Below are 26,798 nucleotides of genomic sequence, written 5' to 3' on the forward strand. Positions count from 1 at the left end.
TCCTCTTCACATTTCCTGGGGAAGTCAGAGCCACTTCCTTCTATTCAGCCAGACACAGAGCTTTTTAAAGATGGTCGAACACTAACACACAAAACTCGCCGCACACACTGGTGGGGCTCGCACAAACGCAAACACACATCCCTGATGTTCACCTTTTTCCCAGAATGTATTGTTGACAGTCTTCCAGGACATGATGGAGAACGCCTTCGCCCTCCTTATAAGTCTTGAAAGTCAGTACAAAGATGGTCATGTGATCACTTTGAGCTCCTGCTTTCATTCAATAGCAGTGACATTTGGTGCACAATGCCATTTTAAAAATCTTGTCTTGTCTATTTCTTTTTTAATCGTGGGAAAAAATGCATTAAGATCATTTCTATTTTCAATAAAATTCTGTGTTTAATGGATTTTATTGAATCTTCAAATCTTAACATCGCAGAAAATCCACATTTTGAATTGTTTTTATCACATTTCATCAATAAAAATTACTCATATGGCAATTGACATCTTAAATCTGTTTTGTCAGCAAAAACATGCTTCCAAAAATAAATTGCGAACACAGTATTTTAGGAAAACATGCTCTGATTGGAAGGTCATACATTGTCTCAACAAATACCCCACAGGCCTGTCTTTGTCTGAGTAGTGTTATGATCACACATTAAGGGTTCAGAGTGTAATATTTGGCGGCAACTAGCGGTGAGGTTGCACATTGCAACCAACTGAAACGTCTCCTGTGAGGCAAGACTGTTGAAGAACTACGTTGGCTGATGCAAAAATGTGAATGGCCCTCTTTATAGCCGGTGTTTGGTTTGTCCATTCTGGGCTACTGTAGAGACACTGCAGCCAGCTCTGTGAAGAGGAGCAGCTCATTTTAAGGTAAGGGTAACACAAGTATTCTTATTTTCCGGTGATTATACACTAAAGAAAACATACCTGTGAATATTATATTCCATTTCTGCCAATAGATCACCCAAAATGCTACACACTGTTGCTTTAAGAGGGAACAGAGTAAAGTAACCGATATGCAGAGGCTGGTACCGTACAGACAGAATACATGTGCTTACACATACATATACACATGCACATTTATGGTATCAGCATCAAACACACACCAGCCAAAGGCTTTGACTCTCTGCAATGACGGAAAATTAAGAAAATATATTTTATAACAATACAAGCAGTAAATTAAGGCTCACTGGATTAAAATGCACTCACTGCTGGAAGAGACTGGTAATATGCCAACAACTTTCTTTTTTTGTCCTTGAGCATAAAAGTGCTTCAAATAATGAAAAATACAACACAAGTCAACAAAGGTAAAAATACCCCTACTGAGGTAAAAGTTACTTGATATAATGGTGGTAAAATCTTGATTGTAATAAAATGACCAACAGGACAGAGGTGAACTTAACATACACACTGCTTCAATATTACTGGAGGGGAGAGTTTCATATACATTTCGTAATGTCTTTGGTTTTAGTTCAAAATCTATATATAAATATGAGGATATATATAAATATATATGCGCAATAACCCATTTTTTTACTTTCCTCACAATGAAAAATACATCAAAAGACTGTTGTATTTATACTTGAATCATACATGGAAGTATCTTTTGTGCGGTTAAAAAGTATCCCTCTTAGTAGTGTGGTACAGTGTACTATATATGTTGTATTACTAGTATACTATATGTATTTATTTATCACTTCTATGGAAAAATAAGGGGACAAACGGCAAGAGTGAAATTAACAGAAGGGGAAATGAAAGTAGTCTAGTGAAATGAAGCAAATAAAAAAAGTGTTCCATTTACTTTCTTTTCCCACACACTCACATAGCGCTTTTGCGTTTTACACACTGGTTCAAATGTCCACGTGATTTTTTTTTCCCCTGAACCACATCTTCTGTCACAAGCTGAGGAAGAAGTCCTGACTGAGGGCAGAAGGGTGTCTCACAGCGAGAGGTCAGTACCCGGCTCAGGGGGACGGTCCCAGCCCCATCTCATCAGAGGCCTCTGAGTCTCCGATGATCTCCCATGTGGAAGTAGAGTTGCTCATGTGGGTGGGGCTCCGGCCGCTGCCCGACCGCGTCAGGAAGCCAAAGCTGCAGCCGAAAGAGCAGAAAAGACAGGCCTGAGGTCAGATCTGCTGTCAGGGATTACAGCTAAATATAGTCCTGGATTGACAGAGATCTCAGGGCAGTGACAGCGTCAGCAGAGAGAGAGAGAGATGAAAAAAATGCCAAAAATCACAGATAATGTCTGCTGTGTTGTTGTTGCTCTTGCTTTGCAATTAACGATGGTTGCGATGCAAAGTGCTTCAGTTGTTAGCAATTAATGTATCATTCTTCTTAATAAATGCTCTCGACTTGATTCTCTTGGAGACTCTGGGCTGAAAAAATATTCTTTTATGTTTCTTATTTAATTTCAGATCATCTGTAGCCCAAGTGACAAAGTGGCAAAACAGATATAATAGATTGATTGTCTAATAAAGCCAAAAAGCCACGTATCAAATGTTGACCCTGCTGTATTTTAGGTCCTGACCAGACAGGATATGTCAAGTACATTCTTCACTTAACCACATTCTCAGTCACTTTCCCAAAGTTTCTGTGTAAATAAGATTTCCTTTCCTGCAAGTTAAACCCAGTAAGACCTAGTCCTTATTCTTCATTAGTTGAAGTGGGTTAACATCCTCTATCTTAATATATGCACATTTCTGAGAAAACAGACTTAATCTAAGGGTAATAACAATCTATCAAAGAAATCTATTTTGTTGATTTTCTGTAATACTATGCGGTAAATTAACTCTAAATTGTGTTTTAGCGTTAACATATTAATTAAATAAAACACTGTAAGAACTTGAATTAGTCCTAAGTAAGGCACCATGCTTCAGTTGGTAAAGAGCCTTAAAATTAAGACAGTTCACGTCCATCTGAGAACTTTGATCACATGTCTGACGTTTCTCTTTCTCCCACCCATGCCTCAAGCAAACAACATGACAATAATCCTGAGCTTTCATGTCAAGAGAAATCCTCCGTGTCTGAGTCAGTCTGACCTCTGTGTCAAAGGTACACATTTACTAGATAAATTAAAACATATCCACTGAACCACGTAATGAGGAGCTCTTCTTTGGACACATTACTCAAGAGAAGCACAATGTATGCACATCATGTTCTTGTGTGTTTTGGCCACGTCATTTTTTCTTTGCTTAAATTAACACTGTAAAGCCAACATGTAGGATGTCGGTTCGAAGTTGTACTTACAGGTTTCGAATGCGTGACTCAGCTGGTTTGTCAGTGCCGTCCACTTCAGAGCCATCTACTTCTGTCTGCCCGAACAGAGAACACCTCTCCTCCTCGTCACTGAAAGAAAAGAAGAAACAAACAGTGATAAAAAAACCTTCTGTTGTGAAAATATTTCTACACTGGCCCATTATTTCTGGATATGATGTGATGAGTGTTTTTAAGAGAGACCTGCTGCTGCAGTCGTTTGCACCAAAGCCAAGCATCTTTGCCTTAATGAGCTTTCTCCTTTTCTTAATGGCAGAGCGGACGGCTTCTAACAGGAAACCTGGACACCTCTCTTCATTCAGGATCTCCCTGCAGAAACACACAATCACTTTCATTTAAACATAAAAAATGGCAAAACAAGACATGTCCACACACACACACACACAGCAGACCCACCTCTGATAGTAGTTGAGCTCCTCCTGCACCAGAAAGAGGTTGGTTTTGAGCTCGTTCCTCTCAAAAATGATGTCCCGCACCTCCTTCTTGGTGAAGCACGGCTGATCGGGATCCTTCTGGTCAACTGACGACTTTTTCTTGGACTCGCGTGCTGTTTGATTCGAACTGGCCTGATGGGAGAACAGAGACATGAAGTCATGCGGACTACAAAACTACTTCAAACTACAGTCAACAACAAACTGTCAATTCTTGAGCTCGGAGGAAAGACATGATGTTGTTTTGCATTGGAGTAAGTTTGACAGCAGCTAGTATCTCCTCCAGGAAGATCATGCAATCGGTGGTGTGTGTGTGTGTGTGACACGGAGAATGAGTGTGCACCTCTGCTTCTGTCCATGTCTAATCTTGTTGTCGACTGCAGCAAACTGCATTATATTTTGGTCACACTTTCTCAAAACACGTTATATACCTTACCCTAACCCTTGGCCGATAGGGATGCTAGTGATAACGACCCCCAGGCGCTACTCTGCACCCAGAGACAAAGTGAGGTGAAAACAGTTTGCACACTGTTATTGTTTTGGCCGGTGTGTTTGGCGTACAGCTAACAGCTAATGGAACTACCAGTACACACACTGCCACTCAGCCACGGCTACACAGGCAGACAGCTTGGTGAGTTTAGTTTGGTTTTTGGCAAGATTGTATGAAGTGACTTATAGGACGGCTTTGAGCCGATTGCCTGCATTCATCTTCGCTTGTTTTTGAGTTAGAACGGTGTGTATATGATGCCTTACAGGCCATTGGTGTCCATAAGCCAATTGTGGGTTGTATTCATTCAATCAGACAATACAGCAGTGGCCGTTGGTACACCTTTGTAGTTTGATCAGTAGTACCCTTTTTTATAAATTTACCTTTTTAAATCTTACGCTCATTTCCAGAACATTTAAGAATGAGTGAAGCATCACAATTAGTTAATTGTCCAAATCCATTTTGACTTGAAGCTGAGGGATTTTTAACAAAATGTAAATGCATCTTTGAATCCGAGAAGCAAACACACTTTCTTACATGTGAGAAGTAGATTTTTTTTCTTTACATGAAATAAAGGACACATGAATGAAGGGTTTAAGAGTCATGCATACAGGGCTGTTGCTGTTGGTTTTGTCCAGCTGTGTTTGGAGGTTTTCTATCTCTTTGTTTTTCTCCTTCAGGTCGGCCTCCATGTCGGCCTTCCTCTCCACGGTGCTCTTCAGCTGGGCCTGCATCACGTTCTGCTTGTGTCGCAGCTCCGCATTCATCTTCATGAAGCGCTCCAACTGCTCCTGAAGCTGCACGCACACGCACACGCGCACACACACACACACACACACACACACACACACACACACACACACACACACACACACACACACACACACACACACACACACACGCACAGATAAACTACTTTTAATTATGAGCAGCAGCAACTTGACGAACTAAACTGGTTAAAAGTCAAACAAATAGTTTCCATATTTCCCACCAGGTATAAATATAGTTTAACTCAAAAGTAACAAACCAGAGCTGAACCAAAAAGACAACCTATCTGCAGTGGGTGAAAATGTCTCCATGCGTGTGAATTGGACCAAAAGTCTAGGGGACGGCGAGGACAAGGAATGAAACCATACAAGTGTAGCATTCATTTTAAGGATGAAAAAAAATTCTAGGCATTCCATTGAGCAAACAGAGAAACTAGTTCAGTTGACCATGAGCTGTTTTTTTCCCCCAGATGTGAGTCAACTGACTGGGAGCAAAAAACCAAAGTATTAACTAACACACACCCAGTTATGGCTGCGATTTAAATCACGTGATATACGTGCCTTAACACAGAACCATGTGCAAACAACTCACACAAGAACACACACTGTGGCTGTGTGTGTGGGGGTAAAAACTCTGCCCAGACTTGTGTTGAGTGCAGCTTAATCCTCAACGGGTAACTATGCAGATAATCTCCACACTCTTCCCTCTTTCCCTGACACACTCCTTGTCTTCTAGCGTGTTTATTGGTGTGGTTTACATGCTGTCGCTTCTCTTTTGATGCTACATGATGTTACACAACTGTGTGTGTGCGGATTTTAAAAAAACATGTAATCTTAGCGTGACAGTAACATCATAAACACTATTATGAGAAAGCCAAGTCTTTCAGGAAACCAACCTTTGTAGCCACAGCCATAAATATTATAAAAGTGTTTGTGCACGACAGTAAAAACAGCTTTCTTTCGACTTTTATCTTCAGGCTAGAAACCAAGTGACGCCTTCTGCCATCAGCTGTTTCATCAATTAAATGATGAAAATGTTTAAAAAATGAGTTGTGAGCTGCTGTGTGTGAATGTGTTCATACGCAGAAGAATCGTCACAAACATTAATGTTTGTCTCTCCTTACCGCCTCTGCCTCTTTGGAAATGGTGGTTATCTCCTGGGCTTTTGCCCTCAGCTCATCTCTCTGCTTGTCCACCACCTCCTTCAGCTTCAGCATCACCTCTCGCTCCTGCCGCTGGGTCCGGTCTGCTCACATAAACACACAAACAAAACGGGTCAGGTAAATAACAGTGGCCCCAAATTTACATCCTTTTTGGGAAACCTTTATACCTTTTACACTGACTGCTGGCTACAATTATTGGTATAAATTTAAAGTAAGGATCATCAATTGATGACAAAATTCAGGAATGGAAAGGGTAGCGTTATATTGTTACATTATAAAGTTCATTGATGGTTAATAAAGCCACTTTACTGATCTGTAGAGTTGAATAATATATAATGTAATAGTGTAATAAACTAATCATGGGAAATGTGAAAAGTAGAGTGAAGACTGCATACTGGGTATAAAAATAAAAATATACAACAAAGCTACTTTGATTCCAGCCATTTCTACCATTTACATGGTGAAAAATATGAGCATAGTAATTCTGCAACTTCTGAGAAAGTTAAACCATGAAGATAGTGGTCAGAGTACAGTACAAACTAAGAGTATAGTACAAAAACAACATTGGAAGAACTTTTTTTCAGCAACAAAGTGACAGTGGATTATCTAGAGTCACGTGTTCAGAAATACATTTTATAGATTTTTTTCAGATGCATTTCTTTAATGCAAACATCCCACAAACAACATTCCATCACCTTCTTTGTGTCTGAGTGGATGGAGAAATCTCTTATGTATGTCGATACCTCAAAACCTGGGCAAACAAAACCAAAGCTATCGCACAGATAGATACCATTGATGACAAGATGTTTTTTGTTTGTTTTATGATTTGAATTAACTGAATCTTTAGACATACTGGCGCTGCAGCAATAAAAAAACAAGGTGCGTCTTTTAAGCCAGATACTATGGTCCCTTAATACTAAAATCTTGTACATGAACTTAAAAAATCGACAGCACATTTGACTTCAAGTCAGCCGAGTGAAGCACGGGAGCCCAACAGCAGTCGCATTCATAACGTAAAATGAAGGATCACGTTCACCTGCCACATGGCCTCTTGTCAAATAAATCATTAATTAAGACGTCATGTTTTTCCTGTCAGTACAAGAAAACAAGAGTCAGCAAAGTGACTCCACCTTCTGGCTCACATTACTGTGGTAAGATTTTTTTTACATGCTGAACAAGAGAAGAGGTAGGCCTAATTCAATCTTTTCTGTTTCACATTGTCAACTATCAAAACAAAATGTATTAAGTAGCTGTCAAATGTAAATTATGTGAACCAACAAGTCATTATTCAGCCAGTTAGCGGGATTGTGTTTAAAGAAAAACCATTATAATAGCACCACTGTGCCAATTTCGAATCCTATGATTTAATGTTTTTATGTAAGCGCAGTCCTCTCCTATCTGTGACAACTGCTAATGCTTCACCTCACAGAATAACTGCACTACAAACACAGCAACGACCAGTTTGACTACTTTCAGCCTCAGTGCATACGACTGTTAACCCACTGCTTTGAATCTGCACACAGTGCACAGTCACTGGTGAGGAAGTAGTACTCATGGAAAGTACAGTTTTACATTTGCATTCTGGAGTAGGAAAAGTACGTAGCCAAATGGCCCCAAAGTTGATTTGTTTAGAGAAGAGCCAATGCCAACCCTGGATGAGTCTGTGTACTCTAGGGATCATCAGGTCAATCACACCAGATTGAGATCCAATTCTCAAGCAATGAGGTATAAAGAATGCTAGATTGTTTATTTGATGTCTACAGTTTTTTGTTTTATGTTAGCTTTGGTAACCCACACTGAGTATTGAGAGCCATCCTAAAAACACCCACTGCTTCACCATTTCCAGTTTTGATCGTCCACTCAACTCTCACAGGTGTAAGAAATCCCCATGATTCCTCAGGCTTTAGGACATGTTAATGTGCACCTCCATTTTTGGATTGATGAAAGGATTATTTTGAGATTATGTATTTTGGGGCTGATTTGGGAAGTCATTTTCCCAAATGTCCAATTTCCCCCCCCAAAAAACGTAGCATATTTAACACTAAACATTAAAACCCGGGGACCTACCTTCCTGTGCATGGCTGCCCTTCAGTCTGCTCTGCAGCTCCTCTTTATCCTCCTGGAGCTGCTGAACCTGGGCCTCCAGCTCCTCACATCTCCGTCTCCACTGCTGCTCCTTCTGCTGCAGCTCCTGCTCGAGAGGATGGATGACAGACTGTAAAACCATAACCTCAGAGATGTGATACTTAAAAAAAAAAAAAAAAAGACCTGATGTAATTTCCCTCTGTGCTGTTAAAATCTCATGAGCCTGTAAATAATTGGCTTCAGCAAAATAAGTTTTGTCCAAGCGGGTGTGTCAGTTTGTTGTTAAGTCAATACAGATGTTTTTGTTGAAATGATTCCAGCAACCACACCTCTTGATTCACTTTCTGAGTAACGATTGTAACCCTGACTGTCATGCACCGACTCTACGGATTCAAGTTTATAGAGTCAGACATGCAGAGGATGAATAAGCACTACTAGTACTATAAGCACAAAGAACTAAATCTTTGTTAAGCCTTTGATTGGTATGATCAAAGTATTTAAAACACATCCTTTCTTTTCCTACACAAGAAACATTTAAAAGATTGGTTGGCACACAGTCCCACAACAATGAAGTTCTTTGGTGTGTTATTTAACCATAACACAGCATGGTACAATGGCAGGCTGCTGCTGTTGTGGAAGTACAGTACCAACTTCCCTCTGGCTTTTTCTTCATGTTACTCATGTCAAAGCAGCATTTCACAGTATGTCTTTTTTAATGTCCCATATGTACTAGTTCAATAATTAATTATTAATTACAACACACTTACAACTCTGTAGCATGACTTGTATGCAGCATGACCAGAGATGTAGAATGGAGAGTATTCAAGTACCAATATGCACTTAACATATGCAGTCCGGGAGCATTTGAGGAGCTTTTTTTTGTTATTTGGAGAGATAAAATAGTGACACTAATATGTTTGTTTACTTTGCAGAATTAGGTGTTACATGTTAGTCCATGCCGAACAACCATATGGATGGATGCTGCTGGGGGGGCCCAGGGCAGAATTGAGCATCTGAGGTCCTGTTAACCCCTAATATCATACTTATGTACATATTCCTATTTAAAGTTTCTGTTAACTGAATTTCCACAAACCAGTTAAACTACCTAGTGGCCCACATTGTCACATTGGATAAAAGAGTCTGCTAAATGACTGTAATGTAATGTAATGTAATTGGTAGTCCAATGTACAACATACAATATGCTAGTTAGAATAGCCTTAATGCTATACACAAACAATTGTCTTTTACATTATTTTTTTAATAATAATAACTGAGTAGTCTTCTTTAACTTTGTTAAACACCAAGTGAATTTAGGCTACTGCTGTACTATTACATAATAAAACCAGTTACATGTCTGACGTAATGGCTTCCCCTAAGCAAGGCTGTAGCGACGGTGTAACAAACACACCGACGTCTCTCACCCGTATCTCATGTTTATCGTTGCCCTCGTCGCTTTCTTTCCCCGCACGTTTCTTCTGCTGCTGCAGCTGTAGCGTCTCGAACGTCTTCAGCAGCTCCTCTTCCTTCAGCTTGTGAGCGTGGTTCCTCGACGCGAAGTTCTCCAGGAGCTCCAGCACTTTCACTATTTTCGGCACCAGACCCACGACGCTCTCTTTGCCGCCGCCATCGATGAGTTTCTCCACCTCGGTGCCGATGAGTTTGGCTATTTCATACACGTCGTCCACGGTCAGAGCCGAGAACGTCCGGTGAAAACAGCCCTCCGTGATTCTGGTCTCCGGGTGTGCTTCGGGTGCCTCCATGTCCGAGTGGGACCAGCTCACTTCACATGCTCTTAATCCGCTATCGAAACCGACAGCGACCAGTCAGCGCGACGTGACAGCAAAGCCGTTTATAGACGATTATAAACGGGAAAGCAACAAACGAGTGCAGGTGGAAAGTTCAGAGTGAATACATAGTTGAGGCCACGCTGCAGACACGCCTCAACTAGTCTTGCGTCTCTTCAAACACCGCTTTCATTTTTAATGTGCGCTCAAAATAACACAGCCTACCAAAAACCAAAAATACAAGAACATAGAGTACTCCGCTGTGAAATACGTAGTACAAGGCTGGACAATACTCCTGCAGTCTACTCACTGTAGGATCCTCCTACTTTCCTGACCAATGTAATTCGAGTACGCACACACACACACACACACACACACACACGCAAAAACTCGCCTGCCAGATGGAGCATACTGATGCATGCACTAGAGCGTGAACATTGAATTTCCTCTGCTGATCTGCAATCACAAACGCTGACCTATAACTGTCAACTAAATGTCAATCACACATGTAAAATAAACTCCCACACAGGTTAGACTCCAGCATAACTCCATTGTACCAGATTTAAAGCACAGTAAAGAGACATCTGTCAATAGCAGCACCTCCATTTTCAAGTCCCTGGTATCCAAATTGCTAAACTGTGCTTGAGCAGCTCACTGACACCAAACCAAGCAGGTTCACTGGAGGCGGTGTTGACCTCCGGCTTCTCTGAAAGAGGGAAGCAAGCCAAATAAAGTTCCACCGCAGTCAAAATTAACAAATGCTTCACTTCTGGTTACACAGTTTTATTAAGCAATTAGAATAACAACATCACAATATCACATGACAAATGTTTATTTTAAAAAAACAACTGATCTTTATTTAAACCCAAGCTACAATGTCAGAGTGTGTACAGTACAACATGGTAACAGGGCTTTACTGGCGTGGAAATATGACTTTCAATTTCATTTCTCTAGAGCAAAGGGGAAATAAGTCTTTACCCTTTTGAAACTATAATCAAATATTACCCCAAAGTATTGTGTACTGCAAACTACACTGAAATGTACTTATGTTTAGATGTATCAGAAGCCACAAAACATTGAAAGACTGCATCTTCTTGAAGAAGCTTTACTGTAATAATGGAGGTAAGAGAGTGGGGAAAAAAAAACATTTGTAGAAAATATTAAAAAAAACAAAAACTTAACAGGTTTCTAAAAATGTCCCAAAGCCTTTACATAAAAATTTCCAAAACATCACAGTTGCATGTGTTCAATAGAAATATTACAAGGACTCTTCTGGACTGGCTCCACATGATCGTGGCAGAGCTATCTACAAAATGTGTGGCGAGCAGGACGTCTGCTCTCAGGCGTACATGTCCTCTCGGTCCGCATTATAGATCTCGCCCTCCTGCAGTGAGGCAAAGTTTAGGAAGTGCGAAGGCCGGTGGACTTCATGGTAGAACTCCTTTGGGTTGGCCAGCTGCAGGTCGTACTTCATGTTGGGGTCATGACGAACACCTGGAACAAGACAAACAAAATGTTTGTTTTAAAATCACAGATTCTGTCAATTCTAGGACATGCATGACTTTAGTAAAGCAGCCCCGATGCAAACCAAAATTATGGCTACTGACCCATGAAGTTATAGTTCCAGGACACCTGCCCAGGCACCATGAAGAAGCCCAGGAAACGGTCAGAGAGCAGCATCTGCACCCTCTCATAGTGGGACGGCAGGTAGCCTTTAGGGTTGTTGCCCTTGTCTGTGTTCTGCCGGCCCCACTCGTAGCCACTGGGTGTCAGCTTGTAGGCTGTGAGCGTGCACGAGCCCGGGGTGAAGCTGAAAACAGAGGTAACATACATTTAAGCAACAACCATCACTTCAAAAAAGCAAAAAAGTCTTCAGTCTTTCACATCTTCACTATTAAAAAGCACCAGACAATGACAGCAGGCAAGAAACAGAGCACAGATGTAGGAGCTAAGGGGCCAGTCCAGATTTTACTTTCAACAGTCATGAATCATACCTGCAAGTGATGATGATCGTCTTCTCTCCATCCCAAGAAGGGTTGTCAGCCATGACCTTTGCATGGGTGGTGACGTCCTGTGGGGACAGCTGGGGAGACTCATTAGGCTGAGTATGTATCCAGCCGAGGGGCTCCATTTCCTGTTTACAGAAAGGCAAGAGGTTAGAAATTGTTGATACAACAAACAGCTGTTACAAAGCAGCGAGTACAACTAACGAGCACCCATCATAAAATGGTAAAAAATGAGCTGGAAGATTCTCTCAAAGTGTACGTTTGTCTTACTTTAAGGTATTCATGACCAGGCAGCTGGTTGGGCAGGTGGACAGTCTGGTGTGTCCCCCACTGTGGCACCATGACGATACAACGGATCTCCTTCACCTGGGGGTTGTCTGGTGGACTGGTGCCATACAGGTAGCCTGCAATCTGGAACAACACAGCGCACATCAGTATCCAGTTTGTTGCTTTACTTTGCACAGACTTGATGAGACGCTCAGATAGAGAGTTTGTCTATCGACTGCAGTACTATGAACCCTACCTGTGCTCGCAGATCTGAGATGCAGATGAACTTCTTGAGCACGTTCTTGGGCAGGATGTAGGTGTAGCCCGTCTCCTTGATGTCGTCAGATGACACGTAGATGTGGTTGGTTCGGAGGTGGAGGTTGGCAGCGGATATGGCCCTAAGAGGTGAAGCACAAGGAACATTGAAGACAACTGAGATTGGGGGGGACATTAGGATTACCTAGTTACCCAATTACTACAATAGGTTATGATGGTTGTTTTTCCTTATGGATGATAAACTCATTCCTGAGAAAAGAAATGCCTCAAAACAAATTCAAACAATCAGTCCGCTCACCTGACTCTCCATTCCGTCTTGGAGGAGAAGGTCTGGGTCTCATAGTTGGAGGTGGTGGAGGTGATGATCTCGTCACCGTGCTTGTTGACCGTCCGGGTCTGTGTGGCGGTGAGCTGCGACTGCTCTTTGGTCTGCTTCTCAATCTCAGCAATCTGCTGGCGCTGCTGAGACGGAGCGGAGATCTCCATACCCAGGATGATGTCACGGATCTCAGACTGGGTCAGTGAGGCCACGTTCACACTGGACGAAGGCAAGGGAAGCATTGATTACTAGACACAAGTTTAGCTTTAGTTCTGTGAAGTTACTGAAAAGAACATTTGGATACAAAACTATCTGAGCAGCATACTATATTTATTTCAGGCAAATATTCAGTCCATGAAGTGAGACTCACTTGTTCTTTTTGCCATAATCTGCCAGAATGAGATCTTTGAGCTGCACCTCCACCTTGATCCACTCCTCGTCAGTGAGCGTGGGCCAGATGTGATGAGGCTCGGTGATGGTGGTCTTGTCGGGTTTCAGGATCACTTTAGCGCGGTCGTTGTTGACGTGGAGCGCTCTCAGGATCAGGATGAGTCGAGAGAAGGCCTAGAGATTGGGACAGAACACAAAACACAAACTATTTACACAGGGGATAAGTTGATGTGCTCAGGTATACAATACAGTATGGCAGAGAGATTCAGTATGATCCATTTTATCCTGTTTTAGCTTCTTGTGGGATAGAGCGATACTCACTGTGTAAGACGAGATGGTCTTGAGCCAGTCGTCGTAGAGGTTGAACAGCACCATCTGAGGCTCTGTGGCCTTCAGGATCAGGTCTCCAAACTTCTCCACCTTCAGACAGGCCTGGAAAGGCAGCTGCAACTCAGAGCCTTTGATCACAATGTTGGGGAAGTCAAGCAAGTGGACCTGCAGAGAGAGAACAATGGCATTAGATCTGGAAAGCATTTGGAGTTATCACTCAACTTACAGAAATTACACAGAGATGATCCCTCAAGGCTTGTAATTATTAGAGTGGCTATTAGCATGAAAGAGTCTCACCTCCAGAGGGTCCAGCATGCCCTTCCTGGTTACAATGATCTGTTTGGGCTGCTCTTCCACAGGGAGGGAGCGAATCAGAGCAGCCACTTCTTCAGCTGTCTTCCATTTGGCCAGCTGTAGAGACAAAGCAAGAAGGAAGTTAGAATCTAATAAAGGAATGAGCAACTTCAGTCACTTAGAAGGGGTAGGAAGGGGTTTCTGAGTGCATCTGTGTCGAGTACTATAGCGGTAAGAACTTCATAAACAAAGAAAGCAGGGTCGTACCTGTCCCAGACGTTTCTGTCCGGCCCACACAGATGTGTGAATGATCTTAAGGAAAAGCTGACCAGTCCTGGGGTTGAAGATGAAAATAGCTCCATTGATGGGCTTCGTGGTCAAGTTACCCTCAAAGGTCTGTTGAGATGGACACAGAATAAATGTGACTAAATTCAGAGGATACATTTTTATATTCCTGTGCAAAAGAAACCTATTCAGACACTTAATTTACAACATTAAGAGGGAGTCATTTCAAAAAGAATAGTGCACTGTGGGGGGGGGCTCACCTTGTGGATGGTGACTCTGTACACGTTGGTGTCGTCTACAAACCAGATGATCTGGTTGGAGAAGAGTTCGCCATAGTTCTGTGAGGACAGGTAGGGCTCAGTGGGCTCGGAGGAGTACAGCTGCAGACCTTTGCGGATGCGCTCCCTGAGCACGTACAGGGCCGGGTTAGCCTTCATGATCTTGGCCATGGCCTGCTGGATCAGAGGCTTGCTTCCAGGGAACCAGTTACCATAAGCACTGTGGAGGAGATACAATGACAAAGAGTTAAACTAACTTTAGATATTTTTCATTGATTTTTCCTCTGTTGAGGACTTCATGGAGGTCAGAGTACACCGACCCAACAACACCATTTGAACTGATTTACTATTGAAAAAAACAAGTTGGGAAGCTAGTGTGAAGACTTCCAAGGCTACTGCAGAGCGTACTTGTTGACATGAACAAGTGGATGCCAAAATTCAGGCAACGCTGTCAAGCATTTGCCATACATACTAGATATTTTTACACATCTATAAACACACTAGGGATAACTTTAAAATAATTCAGAAAACAATGATTCACCCTTTTCAAGCATCAATTAATGCTTCTTTGTTACCTGTAGCTAAGATAACTATGCTAGTTCATTAGACCACACATTTTAGCAAACAATTGTGGCAATATATTTGCATGACTCCATTTTACATCAATCATTTAATGTCTGCCATCATACTGGTCATGTACCTGTGGAGGTTGTAAGCCAGGTCGATGGCAATGAGCACCCCGGTGGGGGAGGGGTAGATACTCATGTTGTCGGTGGTGTAGTCCAGGAACTTGGCCCTGGCGTAGCGCTCGATGTCATGCGAGTCATAGTCACCCCAACGCAGCTGGATGTCGATCCAGTACTTCTGTGTGGTGGTGCTGTCCATCACGTCCCTGTAGGAGGAGGTGCACATATTAATTCATAGAACACTAGATAAAAGACCTTTAAAATTCTTCCATTATGAGTTTACAAAAAGCCATGTAAAGATTGGAAAGTCATACTTTGAGTCAGCCAGCAGAGACGGTCTGGAGACGTTCCACTTGTAGGATGCAAACAGGAGGATGTCTGCACACGAGGAGTTCATCTTGTACGACTTCCTGGGGTGGATGGTCTCCTTCTGCACCGTCTCGATCTCAAGAGCATCCAGCTCTTGATCAAACACCTGAAAACAAAAATGGAGAAAAAAAAAAAAGAAAGTTATAAGCATTGTGGGAAGAACAATTCCAAAGCAAGTGAAAACCCATTTTTAGAACAAACTTCAGCGTGCTACACTAATAAAAACCTACCTGACAGAGATCCATGACAACGCTCTCATGAATCTTCTGCCACAAGTGAGCCCTGAAGATCTGAATGAGGGAGATCTTCAGTGTTGGGATCTTGCCGTGCATGAAGATTCCTGTCAAGTCAAGTTGCACCTGGAAACCCACATACACCTAAAGACAGAGGACAGACAATGTAAGTTTAGACAGTTCTTCAGGACTTTTTTCTCCAAGAACCTTGATACATGTACAAATGTTGGTTGTACTAACGTTAGCTCTGTTGATGGTGGGGGACCACCAAAGTGTGAAGCGACGGTTGGGGATTTGGTTCAGACCAGAGCGCTGGGCATTGGTCAGCTTCTTCCATTTCATGGACTCCTCAAAGCCACTGGCCTTTTCCCTAAAGTCCAGAAATTGAGACAATTGATGCTTTTTGGGGAAGGAATAAAAAAAATCCACAACTTGAAAAATCAGCTCCAGGGATAAAAGTGTTATGGGAGGAAAAGAGAAAACAAAGTACAGCAAGATTTTCAGGTAACACACCTAACAGATTCTCTTCTTTTGAGAGTTTTTTGAGCCCTAAAATGATCAAATTCTTATTTCTCTTCAATTCTCGTACTATAAGCATTCTTATTATCAAGGAGTTCTCACCAGAAAAGACCCTCCCAGGTGGGGAAGTAAGTGCCTTTGAAGAGTGTGTGTTCCAGGATGCCCTCCACACCACCCAGGGCCTGGATCATGTCTGTGCGGTAGTTGTTCAGGTTCCACAGTTTGCCGTCGTGCCTCTGGTGGGTCCACCAGAACGGATTCTGCTTCAGCACCTGCACTCATTCAAGACAGAGACGTCAATAGATGTATGCATATTGGTGTCAAAATGCAACTTTTTAGTATATTAACATACAAATGTCAGTATTTTAACATGCAAATTGTAATACTATTAGAATTAAACTCAAAACAACTGATCCCTGGCACATCATTTCATCCTTCAACCCATCAGTGGTGTCTCCATCATACCTGGTACTGTTTGAAATCGGTCCTGACTCTCCAGCCTTTGTCATAGGCCAGTGTGTGTCTGTCCTTCTGGAAGAGTGTGTTGATACGGGGGATTCCTCTGTCCCACGAGTCCTCCAAATCTTCCAGGGTCAGACGCCTGAAACACAGCAAACACACTGCTATTTTCCTTGTCGAATTTCAGCTCACATTTGTGAGAATAAATACTGTTCGATCAGTGCAGAACAGCAGATCCTATGAATCCATCAAATGTCATCATTGATAAGCTGATCTGATTTAACACAATACCTGTTCTGGGCGATGGCCTCCTGTCTTTTGAGGGCGTACTCGGCCCAAACCCTCTGGGAGTCGATGAACTCGCTCTCCCACGGCTGAATGTAACGATACAAGTTAGGAATCAGCTGGTCTTCCTCATGGCTCATTCCGGACCTGAAGTGGGTGATACCCACATCTGTCTGCTTTGACCACCTGGAAGAAAGAAAGAGGCATTAAAGCCAAGTTTTCTAAGATCATTTACTGCCCAGAGAGCAAGACAACAGCAGCCTGCATGCTGACTTACCGAAGGTCCGACTGTGGAATAAGCACGTGGCCCATGGACAGCATGCCGAGGCCGCCCAACTCTTTGGGAGTGTAGAAGACTACAGGAGGGAAGCGGCTCGGCATTTTGGAGTTCAGGCCGATCTTGATACGTGTCTGGATCTTGTTCTCACACTTCACCAGCAGGTCCAGGAGCTCCTGGGTGTTGACCACAGCCTCACGGAAGTACGTCATCAGACCGATCAGAGCCGTGTTCCATTTGTTCACAATCTGGAGGTAAAGAGAGTACATACTGAGCTATTCTGACAAGGTAATCGTCACTTTTCCTTTGTTAAACATCACGTGTTACACCCTAGTTCTTTGGGAGAAGGTTTTTAGCGGACCTTGGTGAATGTGGTGGATCCAGAGGCCATCAGGATCTGACGCACTCTGTTGTGGAAGCGTTGCATCGATTCATCATCCACACGCAGGAAACACTGCGCTGTCCTCTCTTTGGTTACCTACACATGACAATACAACACAGAGCACTTAAAAACAGGAATGTGATCATGCCCACTTTAGGACAGATAGTGTCAGTAGTGTAATGTATCGGATCAGTACTCCGCATTGGCCGATATCCAAAGCCCAGGTATCTGATTGGTGCATCCCATGTCAACATAACAGATACTTCTATCTTGGGCATCGATTCCTCACCTCGTTCTGCAGGTTCCACACACCATCCTTGTGAGTAAACTCCTCGTAGCTGGTGCGGCACTTCGGCAAGATGCGGCACTCAAAGCCACACATGTTGAAGAGCAGGTTGGGATTGTCTTTGCTGTAGACCGAGACAAAGCTGTTCTCCCACTGGACAGTAGTCACTGATCTGGGCAGACGGTTCTTGATGTCCCAGAACACAGCACGTCCCCTGAGAAGAATAAGATCAGAAAAGACATTAAGGCTATTTGTCTCCAAATCTGGTAATTAATTTAATAATATACTGCTAGTTTAAGAGGTGGATATACTGCTAGTTTAAGAGGTGGAACTCACAGGTTGACATCGTGCTTCATCAGTCTCATGCGGGCATCGCGGGGCCAGCACTTCTTGTTGTTATAACCCACTATGTTCTCATTGTTGGGGTCTGGGTGCTCCGTCAGGTACCTTTGAATCAGGTCTCTGGCCTCATCAGCAGAGAACCTGGTGGACCCACGGAAAAGCCACAACTTTATCAAATTTAATCAACAAAAAACACATTTTTCCTGTTCATAAATCTGTACCGTTTGGCAGCAAAGGCAGAAAGCCATACACTGTAACTAACTTAAGGAATTTAAAAAAGAAAGGCAGTTTGCTAAACGCATGCCGTCCATCAGAGCTTGTGTTGCTAAAAAGCAATATGTCCAAAAGCCACGTTAGGAACAGCTTTATCATTTTTGGGGACTCAATCTCACCTGAAGAAGATGTGGATGCGGTCGATGTAGCGGCAGTACAGTCTGATTGGGTGGGCACTCTCCGTGGGTGTGTCTTGGAAACTGAGGAAGTCATTGGGCATCTGAGGTGGGCCGGCCATCTCACTGGCACGGTGCAGGCCGAGCACCAGCAGGTCCATCACCAGGCCGTAGTACTGTACAATGAACGAGGCAAACTGGAGCCCCCTGATGATGCCGTAGGAGTTGGTGTGGTTCATATCCTAGAAGGACAAGAGACAATAAGGAAAAAGAGTAAGATCAGGCACAAGTAAATACATAACTGCATCTACGTCTATACACATGATCGAGTGTGTTTACCTTGTAGTTGATGACGACGTTGTTCTTGGCCGTCATGTAATCAGCGATGTTGTGGTCAACAATGAGACGCAGCAGCCTGTTGAGCAGAGTCAGATCAATCTTCTCGTACATCTTCTCATAGCGTGACTCCAGCATCACGTTGCACTCTCCCTCTGTCGTCTCCCACACGTCCTGCAAGTTGTTGATGCCTGAGGAGAATTAACAAAAACATCATGTTTGACTTTTGGTCCTTTAAACAGAATGGGAGTTATCAGATGAGATGTTATTAACAACAGTTTAACTCCACCTAAAGGCATACTGGGGTTTTACATAATATGATCAGACTTTAAACAGTAAACACTGTTAATGGTTCTGACCTTGGCACCACTTGTAGACCAGGAGGGGTGGTGGTTCAGTGTCAGCAGGTTTGATCCAGGGCGGGAAGAGTCGTCTCTTGTCCGCCTCGTACCACAGGTACTGGTCAAGGTAGGCATCGGTGATCTTCTCCAGGGGCTCTACGTCATACACGGGCACCAGGTGACTGTACAAGTCCATGAACTCGATACCCACCTGCAAAGAAGACGTAGTTCTTAGACTGACAGGAACCAAATATTGAGTGTAAAAAAAGTTTTTAACAGCATCACGTCTGGGTCCTTACCTCTTTGAAGGCTCTCTGGGTGAGCAGATGACGTTTGATCCTGGACAAGGCCTCGTGAGGATTGTCGTAAGCCTGCTCAATGAGCCCCAGCTCCTCCCTCTGACTCTGGTTCAGACGAGACTTCACACTAGGGGACAAGGAAACACAAACAATAAATGGTAGAATATTGTTTTCTACTTTACCGATGACGTTCATGTTGTCTGTTAACTGTTTTTTACCTGTACGCCTCCTTGAGCCTCTCCAAGGCCAAGATGAGCAGCTTGGTGTCATGTTTGTAGGACAGCGGAGGGAAAGGGATGGGCGAGAACCGCCGACTCTCCAGCCAGTGAACAGTGGTGGTGTAAATGGCCACCGCCTCTTCAGCTGTGATGTAGGGGCCATCCTGTAGGCAGGACAAATACACTTCATAAGAAAAATGCAATGAACCTGGGCATCAGTATTCATTTATTAAGTTATTATTAAAAAAAACAACACATGGGCAATTAGATCAGCATAATGCAAAGCAAAATGTAGTACAAATTAAGTATAAATTAGTAGAAGCAATATCTGAATGGTGAGGAGCCAACTACAGCTGCAGCCAGAGATAAATAAAAACACCATTCATTTTAATATTCCTCTAGTTCTTACGCACAGGCAAGCAGACCAATGCAAGTGCGCCTTTGTAAGAGGACTTCATTAAAAACTTCTATTTTTGCTAAAAGGCAGGAGGCTGACAATCAGCCACACTTAATAGGTTGTTATTAGTAAAATACAGATGTGGGCAATGTCTTAAAGGTCACTGACCAAAGATAATTAAAAATGTATTTAATAAAATTTACAAATATTGACAGAGCAAAAAACACAGCTTTTTATTCAATGGAAATGTCCTTTTTGAGGTATTTTTCCTGTGCGTTACCTTCAGGTAGTTGTGCTGTCTCTCCTGCTCAGCTTTCAGGTACAGACGAGTCAGCCTCCCCAGGTTCTTCTTGCACACAGTCTTGTCCACAGTGGCTCCGCGGCGGATTCGCTCACGGTTGTAATGGGCAGTGTTGGTCCACCAGTCAGCTTTAGCCTTCACATAGCGCAGGATCATGTTCTCAATGGGAGTGGGCAGGCCTGGCACCTGTAATGAAAGACAAATCCCTAATTCAAACAAAGTGCTTTAAGGATTCTGTGATAAATCACTGTCTATTAATAACAATTCATCCACTCTAACATCACACTCAGCTACAGTGGAAGTGATCTCTGTAATGCACTGACCTTCCAGGGAATGTTGGCCTTCCAGCACCTCCAGGACTCACTGAGGTGCTGCAGGATGGTTCTGGCCTTGTTCTGTTTGATGCCCTCGGGCATCATGTCCAAGATGTCATGCATCACAGCGGCACGCAACTCCAGGTCAAAGTGAGACTCCACACGCTGTTTGGTGACCGTCTTGGCTACGCCCTTGGAGTGACGTCCTGTTGGGGCAATTGGAAACAGTTGTTGCTTAAATGTTTTTTTAAGTTCCTGCAGACGCAAACCTCTGAGCATCATTCAATTTCTGTTCTTAAATACAAGTGGCCAACAAAAATATGCGACAGTGTATATGCATACCTTCAAACTGCCTGGCGAGCAGATTCCCCAGCCACCTCTCCAACAGTGGAGTGATTCCCCTCATGAAGAACAGCCACACTCTCCAGCCGGGAGCCCAGAAGCCACAGCCTGGACCTTTGCCCACAGGACCCTGTTCAACAAAAAGAAAAAAAAAAAAAAAAAAAAAAAAAGAGATAATCATGATCTAAACTTAAGGCAGCAAGCTAAAATAATGTTGTATAGTTTGTGGAAACACTTTCTATTGACACATATCTTAAACACACAAACAATTGGCTGATGATATAAACGGATTGTTTACTTACAGTGTTGAACCGGTAGTAGATGAGATGCTTCAGATCTTTGCACATCCGGATTTGTCTCATCAGCTTGTACTTGTAGCGGTACATGCCGGTCAGCTGACCCACATGGGCGAAGATGTACTGCAGCCCATCAGACAGCTACAATACAGAGGCAAAGTTCTGGGATTAGTCAAGTGAGAATTTTGTACGAAAAAGCCTGAGGGGGAAGCCTCCAAGTGTGAGACAAAGGAAACGTGCCGCTTTAATGGCATAAGTCCATGCTGGGAGCAGATGAGTGTGCTGCAGGTTAAAATGTGTTGCTGAACTAACCTGGAAAGCATCAACATTTCCCAGTCTGTACTGCACGTGGCTGTCCACCACCAGCTTGCTGAGACGCAGCACCTCTCTGCACAAGTGAAAGGCGTTCCCGAATCGGGACTTCTTTCTTTCCTGGGGGACAGAAACAAAAACACAGTTGTAATTCAACCATGACATAGTACAGAGTGCTGATTATTGTTCATTTAGGCACAATACAATGTTGTCAACAACAACAAAACCAGATGGATCTTCCCTGGAGATTGTACCTTTGTGGTCAGTGTCTTGACAGGCTTCAGGTTGAAGTTGTAGTCGAGATGCAGGTAGTTGAGGTTCTTACGGTGGATGAGCAGATTGAGCATGTTGTAACCCTGTCTGCACACCTGCAGACCCACCTCCACCCAGTCCAGCTTGGTGGACTGAAAGAACTTGGTGGCCTTGAAGGAGCGGAACAGATACCTGAAAAACAACAGATTTAAAATGTAACAGAAGAAAACTCATCGATGAGCTAAAAAACAGATTCAATTAGAACGACGAGTTAAAATGAACTCAAAATGAAGTGTCCAAGGATGCTCACCTCTTCTTCTGGGCTTTGGGTGGTCTGTGTTTGAGAGCATTGAGCACATAGTACTTCAGCAGTTTCTGGTATGACACACGTACTTTCACCGGCTGTCCTGCAGGGCAATGCTCACGGTACCTGGAGGATAATTAAACAAACTTCCATTTACAATTTCTCAAAAATTATCATTTTACATCTGAATGAGATACACAACATTTTCCACATAGCCGACCCATCGGTTTTCAATCTGTAAATGATGACACATTTAGTCTCGTTCCAACATGTTGGTAGTTCGCCCACCAGTTCTTGATCAGGGGGATATCTATGGCGCGCCTCGTGCGCCCAGATCGGAGGTTGAAGGGCCTCGGTGCCCACAGCAGAGCGATGCCGTTGGCCGTGTTGTCTGTGTAGAGTGGGGTCTCCTTGAGGAAGGGCTCTGCATACTCAGGAAGCTCAAACTCCTCATCGTCATCAGGCAGAGGCTCCTGACTCTGTGGGTTCAGGAAAGTACAATGAGAAATTAAGAGCGAGTTAAAGAATATCAACTTTTAAAAAGAACAGCTAAATGTAAGGAAAATGGATTTCAATAATTTACATTTCTGCTGTAGTTTTACCCTAAATCAATTTTAACTTAATTAGCAATATCTGAATGGTGAAGGCTCAACTGCTACTGCAGCAAGTAAAAGTCACCATTCATTTCAATATTCCTCCAGTTCTTACGCACAGGCAAGCAGGCCAATGCAAGTGCGCCTTTGTAGGAGGACTTTATTCAAAACTTCACATGTGGTGTGAAAAATATCATCCATCTTTTCACAGCCGCCAAAGGCAGACGATGGATAATCAGCCAGTCGTCCACACTTACCTTGACAGAATGTCTGTGTGAAATAGGGTTGATCAGCGGGTCAAAGTAGAACGCTGGGAGATCTGGATCCTCCGTCTTGATAAACACCACGTTGGGTGTATGATACCTGCGAGGGTAAAGTCATGAGTATCTACTTATTTCTGATCTGAATATTTTTGTAACTTAAATTGTATTCATTTTCAATGAGCGGCAACTTAAAGATAGAACTCATTCATTGATTTCTTACCAGGTGAGGTGGACATGGTGGGGCAAGTTGTTGTACAGGTAAGGGAAGGCGATTTTGTACTCAGTCCTGATAGGCTGTCGAATGATAATCTTGTTGATGTCATTGAACTCATTCCAGTCTTCATCCCTGCAGAAGACACAGAGGATCAGCTACGGCACAAATCATCTACTCTTACTAGTTTTGTTTGGGGTAAAACAGATTATCACTTAAACAATTACATGAAACACGCATCTTCTAAATACGAAATTAAAAAGTGTTTATGCCAAGTGCCCTCCACAATGCAATAAAAGGAACAGTGTAATGTCTGTAGGTCTATAATGTATTAAAGGTGAGAGGTCCTTACTGGAGGTTGATGTCCCTAACCAGTGGCTCAAACTTCGGCCCCCCAGGGATGGCCATGTTCAAGGCCTTGGAAGTGAAGAAGGCCTTGAGGTCAAACAGATAGAAGTAATTGAAATCCACCAGGTCCGTGAGCAGCTGATTGGCCAGGCGGTACAGTGTGGACATCATGGGCAGTGTGAACTGCCAGCGACGGTAGGTGGTGCCATTCACAAACCTGAAGAGGACACAAATGAATTATTCTGCTAGATACACATTAGCTGAATATGTATAACTTTAAATGTTTGTCTCTAAAGAGTGATGTGATGGCTTACTTGGCAGTGTCTTTGAGGGGTTGGTGCTCATAGAGCCACTCTGCAACGGAAGAGTCCTCCTCAGAGTCCAGCTCCATCTGGATTGCCTCCAGTGGTTCCACATCAAGGATGTTGTCAGCGTAGTCCAGCGGCGGCTCCTCGTCATCAAATGGTGGAAAGCGCATCCGCTTGAAGTGCCGACGATCACGCTTCTCACGCCGCATCATGATCCACATGGTGCTGGGAGGAGGGTCAGAAATAAAGATTATAAATGCAAATCAGTATAATTTACTTGATGTGCATTTTTTTAAACATGCAAGCACTGTGTACTACAAACATGAAAACATAAACGCATCACCCAACATCACACTCTCTCTCTTACCCCCACTGGGCGATGTAGACTGGCTCGATGACCCAGGGGATTTCATTCACAAAGGAAATGGCTCCAGTGATGTGGTAGAGGACCGGCACATCTCTGATCTGCTCCCAGGGCATAGGCATGTTTTCCAGCAGCTTCAGCACAGCATGGGGCATGTACTTGAGGGCACTGTTCAACAAAAAAAGAAAGATACAGGATGAGCTGTGGTGGTGGATATTTTTTTAGCAAAGAATCATTAAGCAAAAACATTGTGCACAAAGAATCAGTTTTAAGCTTACATGCATTTCAATCTACCTAAAGGTACCTCTGAAAAAGTTGCATTTAGAATTGTAAATTGATAAGTTCACTATGGTGTGAATCATATTTACCCAAGGTACACCCTCTTGTCATGGCGAAACTTTCTATTAGTCATGTCTCCATGGTCCCTGATGATCTTGCGGACATGTTCAGGGGGCATGTCCTCCTTCTGAGCATCCACAAAGCCAAACTTTCTCTTTTCTGAGTAGCGCTTTGCCTGCAAGTGCTGCCATTTTCTTGCTGTAAAGTTGGAGGAAATTTAAAAATGAAATGACAAAATTATTCACGTGCACTTGCGATATAACATGGTAGTTTTTAACCTCTCCAGGAATATGCTGCATTGAATAAAAGCCAAAAATACCTTTCTCTTGCAGTTTTTCCTCAGACATGTAGTCCGGGACAGGCACAGGAGGGGGCACACCTGGGGGCATCCCTCCAGGGACCCCTCTGTAGGGGAAGGTGGCTGCCATGGCGCCTCACTACTAATAATAAAACCACCAAACAACGAAATTCAATGAACAACGTGTCGTCCGTGTGTAGTTTTAATGTCTGTATCGTATCAAAGAGTGGGGTTACAAGTTTGAATTTAAAAATCACATTCACATGATTACACATAACAGCCAAAATGATGGGAAACTCTCCATTACATTAGAACACAGAGTTCCCTAGGTCACTTATTCTAACGTTTAAAAAAACATGCAACGATTGAGAAATCACTACATTTAAGTTAATCTTGTTAATTAAAAACAAGTTATTAAAATAGAACTATTGCATATTATGTTATCCAAGTGAAACTAGCATTACCATTCATTTGGTTAGCGGTTAGCCTGCTAGCTTAACAACATGGCTTCCGTACGGCACAACGTTGTGCAAGCCTATTAGATCACTAGCCTTGACTTATTACCCGTTCAGTGAACTTCACAGTACAGAATGAAACCAAAGTAGTCTTCACAATACGATACACAAAAAGTTCACAAAAACTCAAGTGGACGTTGGCCCTCTAAAATGAGTTGATTAGTTAGGCCAAGCGTGGGTGAAGCGGTAAGCTAGTGCTAACACTGGCATAGCAGCTAACGGCTGAACGTGAACAAAAAGGAAAACGCGTACAGCACCACGCACCTTCACTCCCGGTGGGATTTATTGACGTTGAAAACAGCCGCGTTCCACACACACAATCGGCTACCACAACATTTCTCTTTTCAAAGTTGTATCGTTCTTTTTTCCGATTCACTGTTGTTGATTTGTCTTCAAAAAACCGCACGACGGACGACGGCGGCCACACGATGAACGCAGTTCACTGGCAGTCACAGAGAACAGGTACGTCGGATATAAGTACGTCATACAACTAAATGGTTGGGGCTCTACGTCGAAAAAATACGCAAACGTTGGACAAGCGCAATTTTGCAAAGTACCCGGATGACTCGGTTTCCGGTGCAGTACTGCCCCCTGTAGCGTTGGGGTGTGAACTACAGGCTTTCAACAACAAACAGAAAGGCATTCAGTACCGATATTAGATATTTTCTTCTCTAGATAAGGGGATCGATTTATCAATAGATTTACTAAATATGAATTCAAAATGTTTACCTCAATATTCCACTGACGTCATTATTCTTTAGACCTACTCTCAGCCACCATGATGAAATTTTTGATTTCTTAAAGACTATTATTCACTTTTGGAGTGTTTACTGGCTTCAAAGTACATAATATCGAACTCACTTTGTTCTGCCACAGTATAAACATTTGTTTAGCCTTAATGGAATTTTGTAGATTATGTGCTGGTGTATCCTAGACATGTTCAGAGGTAATGCCCACTTGCTGTCTACAGATGTGTAGGCCTACCTTCAACATCTCTTAACAAATATATGTATGTATAACAATATTTTTTGTCGTTTTTATTGTAAGGGTATCAACTTTTTCTTTTACCTCACCGCTGTTGAGCTGAATTAGATGACAACACCCATGCTGTCTAGTATTATTATAGTATAGTATTATTATAGTATTATTGCAAAGTCTTTAAAAAATATTATTCCTAAT

At 42.9% G+C, this 26,798-nt stretch overlaps 2 protein-coding genes across 3 annotated transcripts; both read right to left on the reverse strand.

Annotated features, from left to right (window-relative positions):
• Positions 1-388: 388 nt before the first annotated feature.
• On the reverse strand, positions 389-10,338 carry rilp (Rab interacting lysosomal protein). The gene is made up of 8 exons (XM_068710272.1): positions 9,634-10,338; positions 8,195-8,318; positions 6,089-6,210; positions 4,809-4,994; positions 3,676-3,845; positions 3,463-3,588; positions 3,253-3,351; positions 389-2,094 (listed from the first exon to the last, which is right to left on the reverse strand). The coding sequence occupies exons 1-8, from the start codon at positions 9,970-9,972 to the stop codon at positions 1,968-1,970; spliced, it is 1,293 nt and encodes a 430-aa protein (XP_068566373.1). The 5' UTR covers positions 9,973-10,338; the 3' UTR covers positions 389-1,967.
• Positions 10,339-10,763: 425 nt separating this feature from the next.
• Positions 10,764-26,041, reverse strand: prpf8 (pre-mRNA processing factor 8). Of its 2 annotated transcripts, none has more exons than XM_068710294.1 (43): positions 25,884-26,041; positions 25,126-25,243; positions 24,836-25,004; positions 24,471-24,635; positions 24,110-24,328; positions 23,800-24,012; positions 23,457-23,582; positions 23,231-23,336; positions 22,669-22,859; positions 22,387-22,506; positions 22,079-22,268; positions 21,825-21,944; positions 21,519-21,653; positions 21,217-21,346; positions 20,884-21,080; positions 20,540-20,746; positions 19,863-20,026; positions 19,645-19,771; positions 19,364-19,556; positions 19,008-19,195; positions 18,672-18,910; positions 18,274-18,420; positions 17,941-18,151; positions 17,631-17,747; positions 17,270-17,517; positions 16,999-17,178; positions 16,714-16,849; positions 16,351-16,520; positions 15,970-16,099; positions 15,727-15,873; positions 15,442-15,602; positions 15,142-15,333; positions 14,424-14,661; positions 14,146-14,274; positions 13,882-13,995; positions 13,576-13,749; positions 13,235-13,428; positions 12,844-13,083; positions 12,526-12,667; positions 12,273-12,413; positions 11,991-12,130; positions 11,604-11,806; positions 10,764-11,490 (listed from the first exon to the last, which is right to left on the reverse strand). In XM_068710294.1, exons 2-43 carry the CDS (start codon positions 25,232-25,234, stop codon positions 11,336-11,338), a joined length of 7,017 nt encoding a protein of 2,338 aa, XP_068566395.1. In that variant the 5' UTR covers positions 25,235-25,243; positions 25,884-26,041; the 3' UTR covers positions 10,764-11,335. The 2 variants fall into 2 exon arrangements, with proteins under 2 accessions (XP_068566395.1, XP_068566386.1); XM_068710285.1 differs by having other exon boundaries at positions 25,126-25,246.
• Positions 26,042-26,798: the final 757 nt, after the last annotated feature.

The sequence above is a fragment of the Cebidichthys violaceus genome, unplaced genomic scaffold (assembly GCF_023349555.1).
Source record: "Cebidichthys violaceus isolate CVI_PGR_0920_01 unplaced genomic scaffold, fCebVio1.0.p SCAF_1, whole genome shotgun sequence".
Taxonomy (NCBI): domain Eukaryota; kingdom Metazoa; phylum Chordata; class Actinopteri; order Perciformes; family Stichaeidae; genus Cebidichthys; species Cebidichthys violaceus.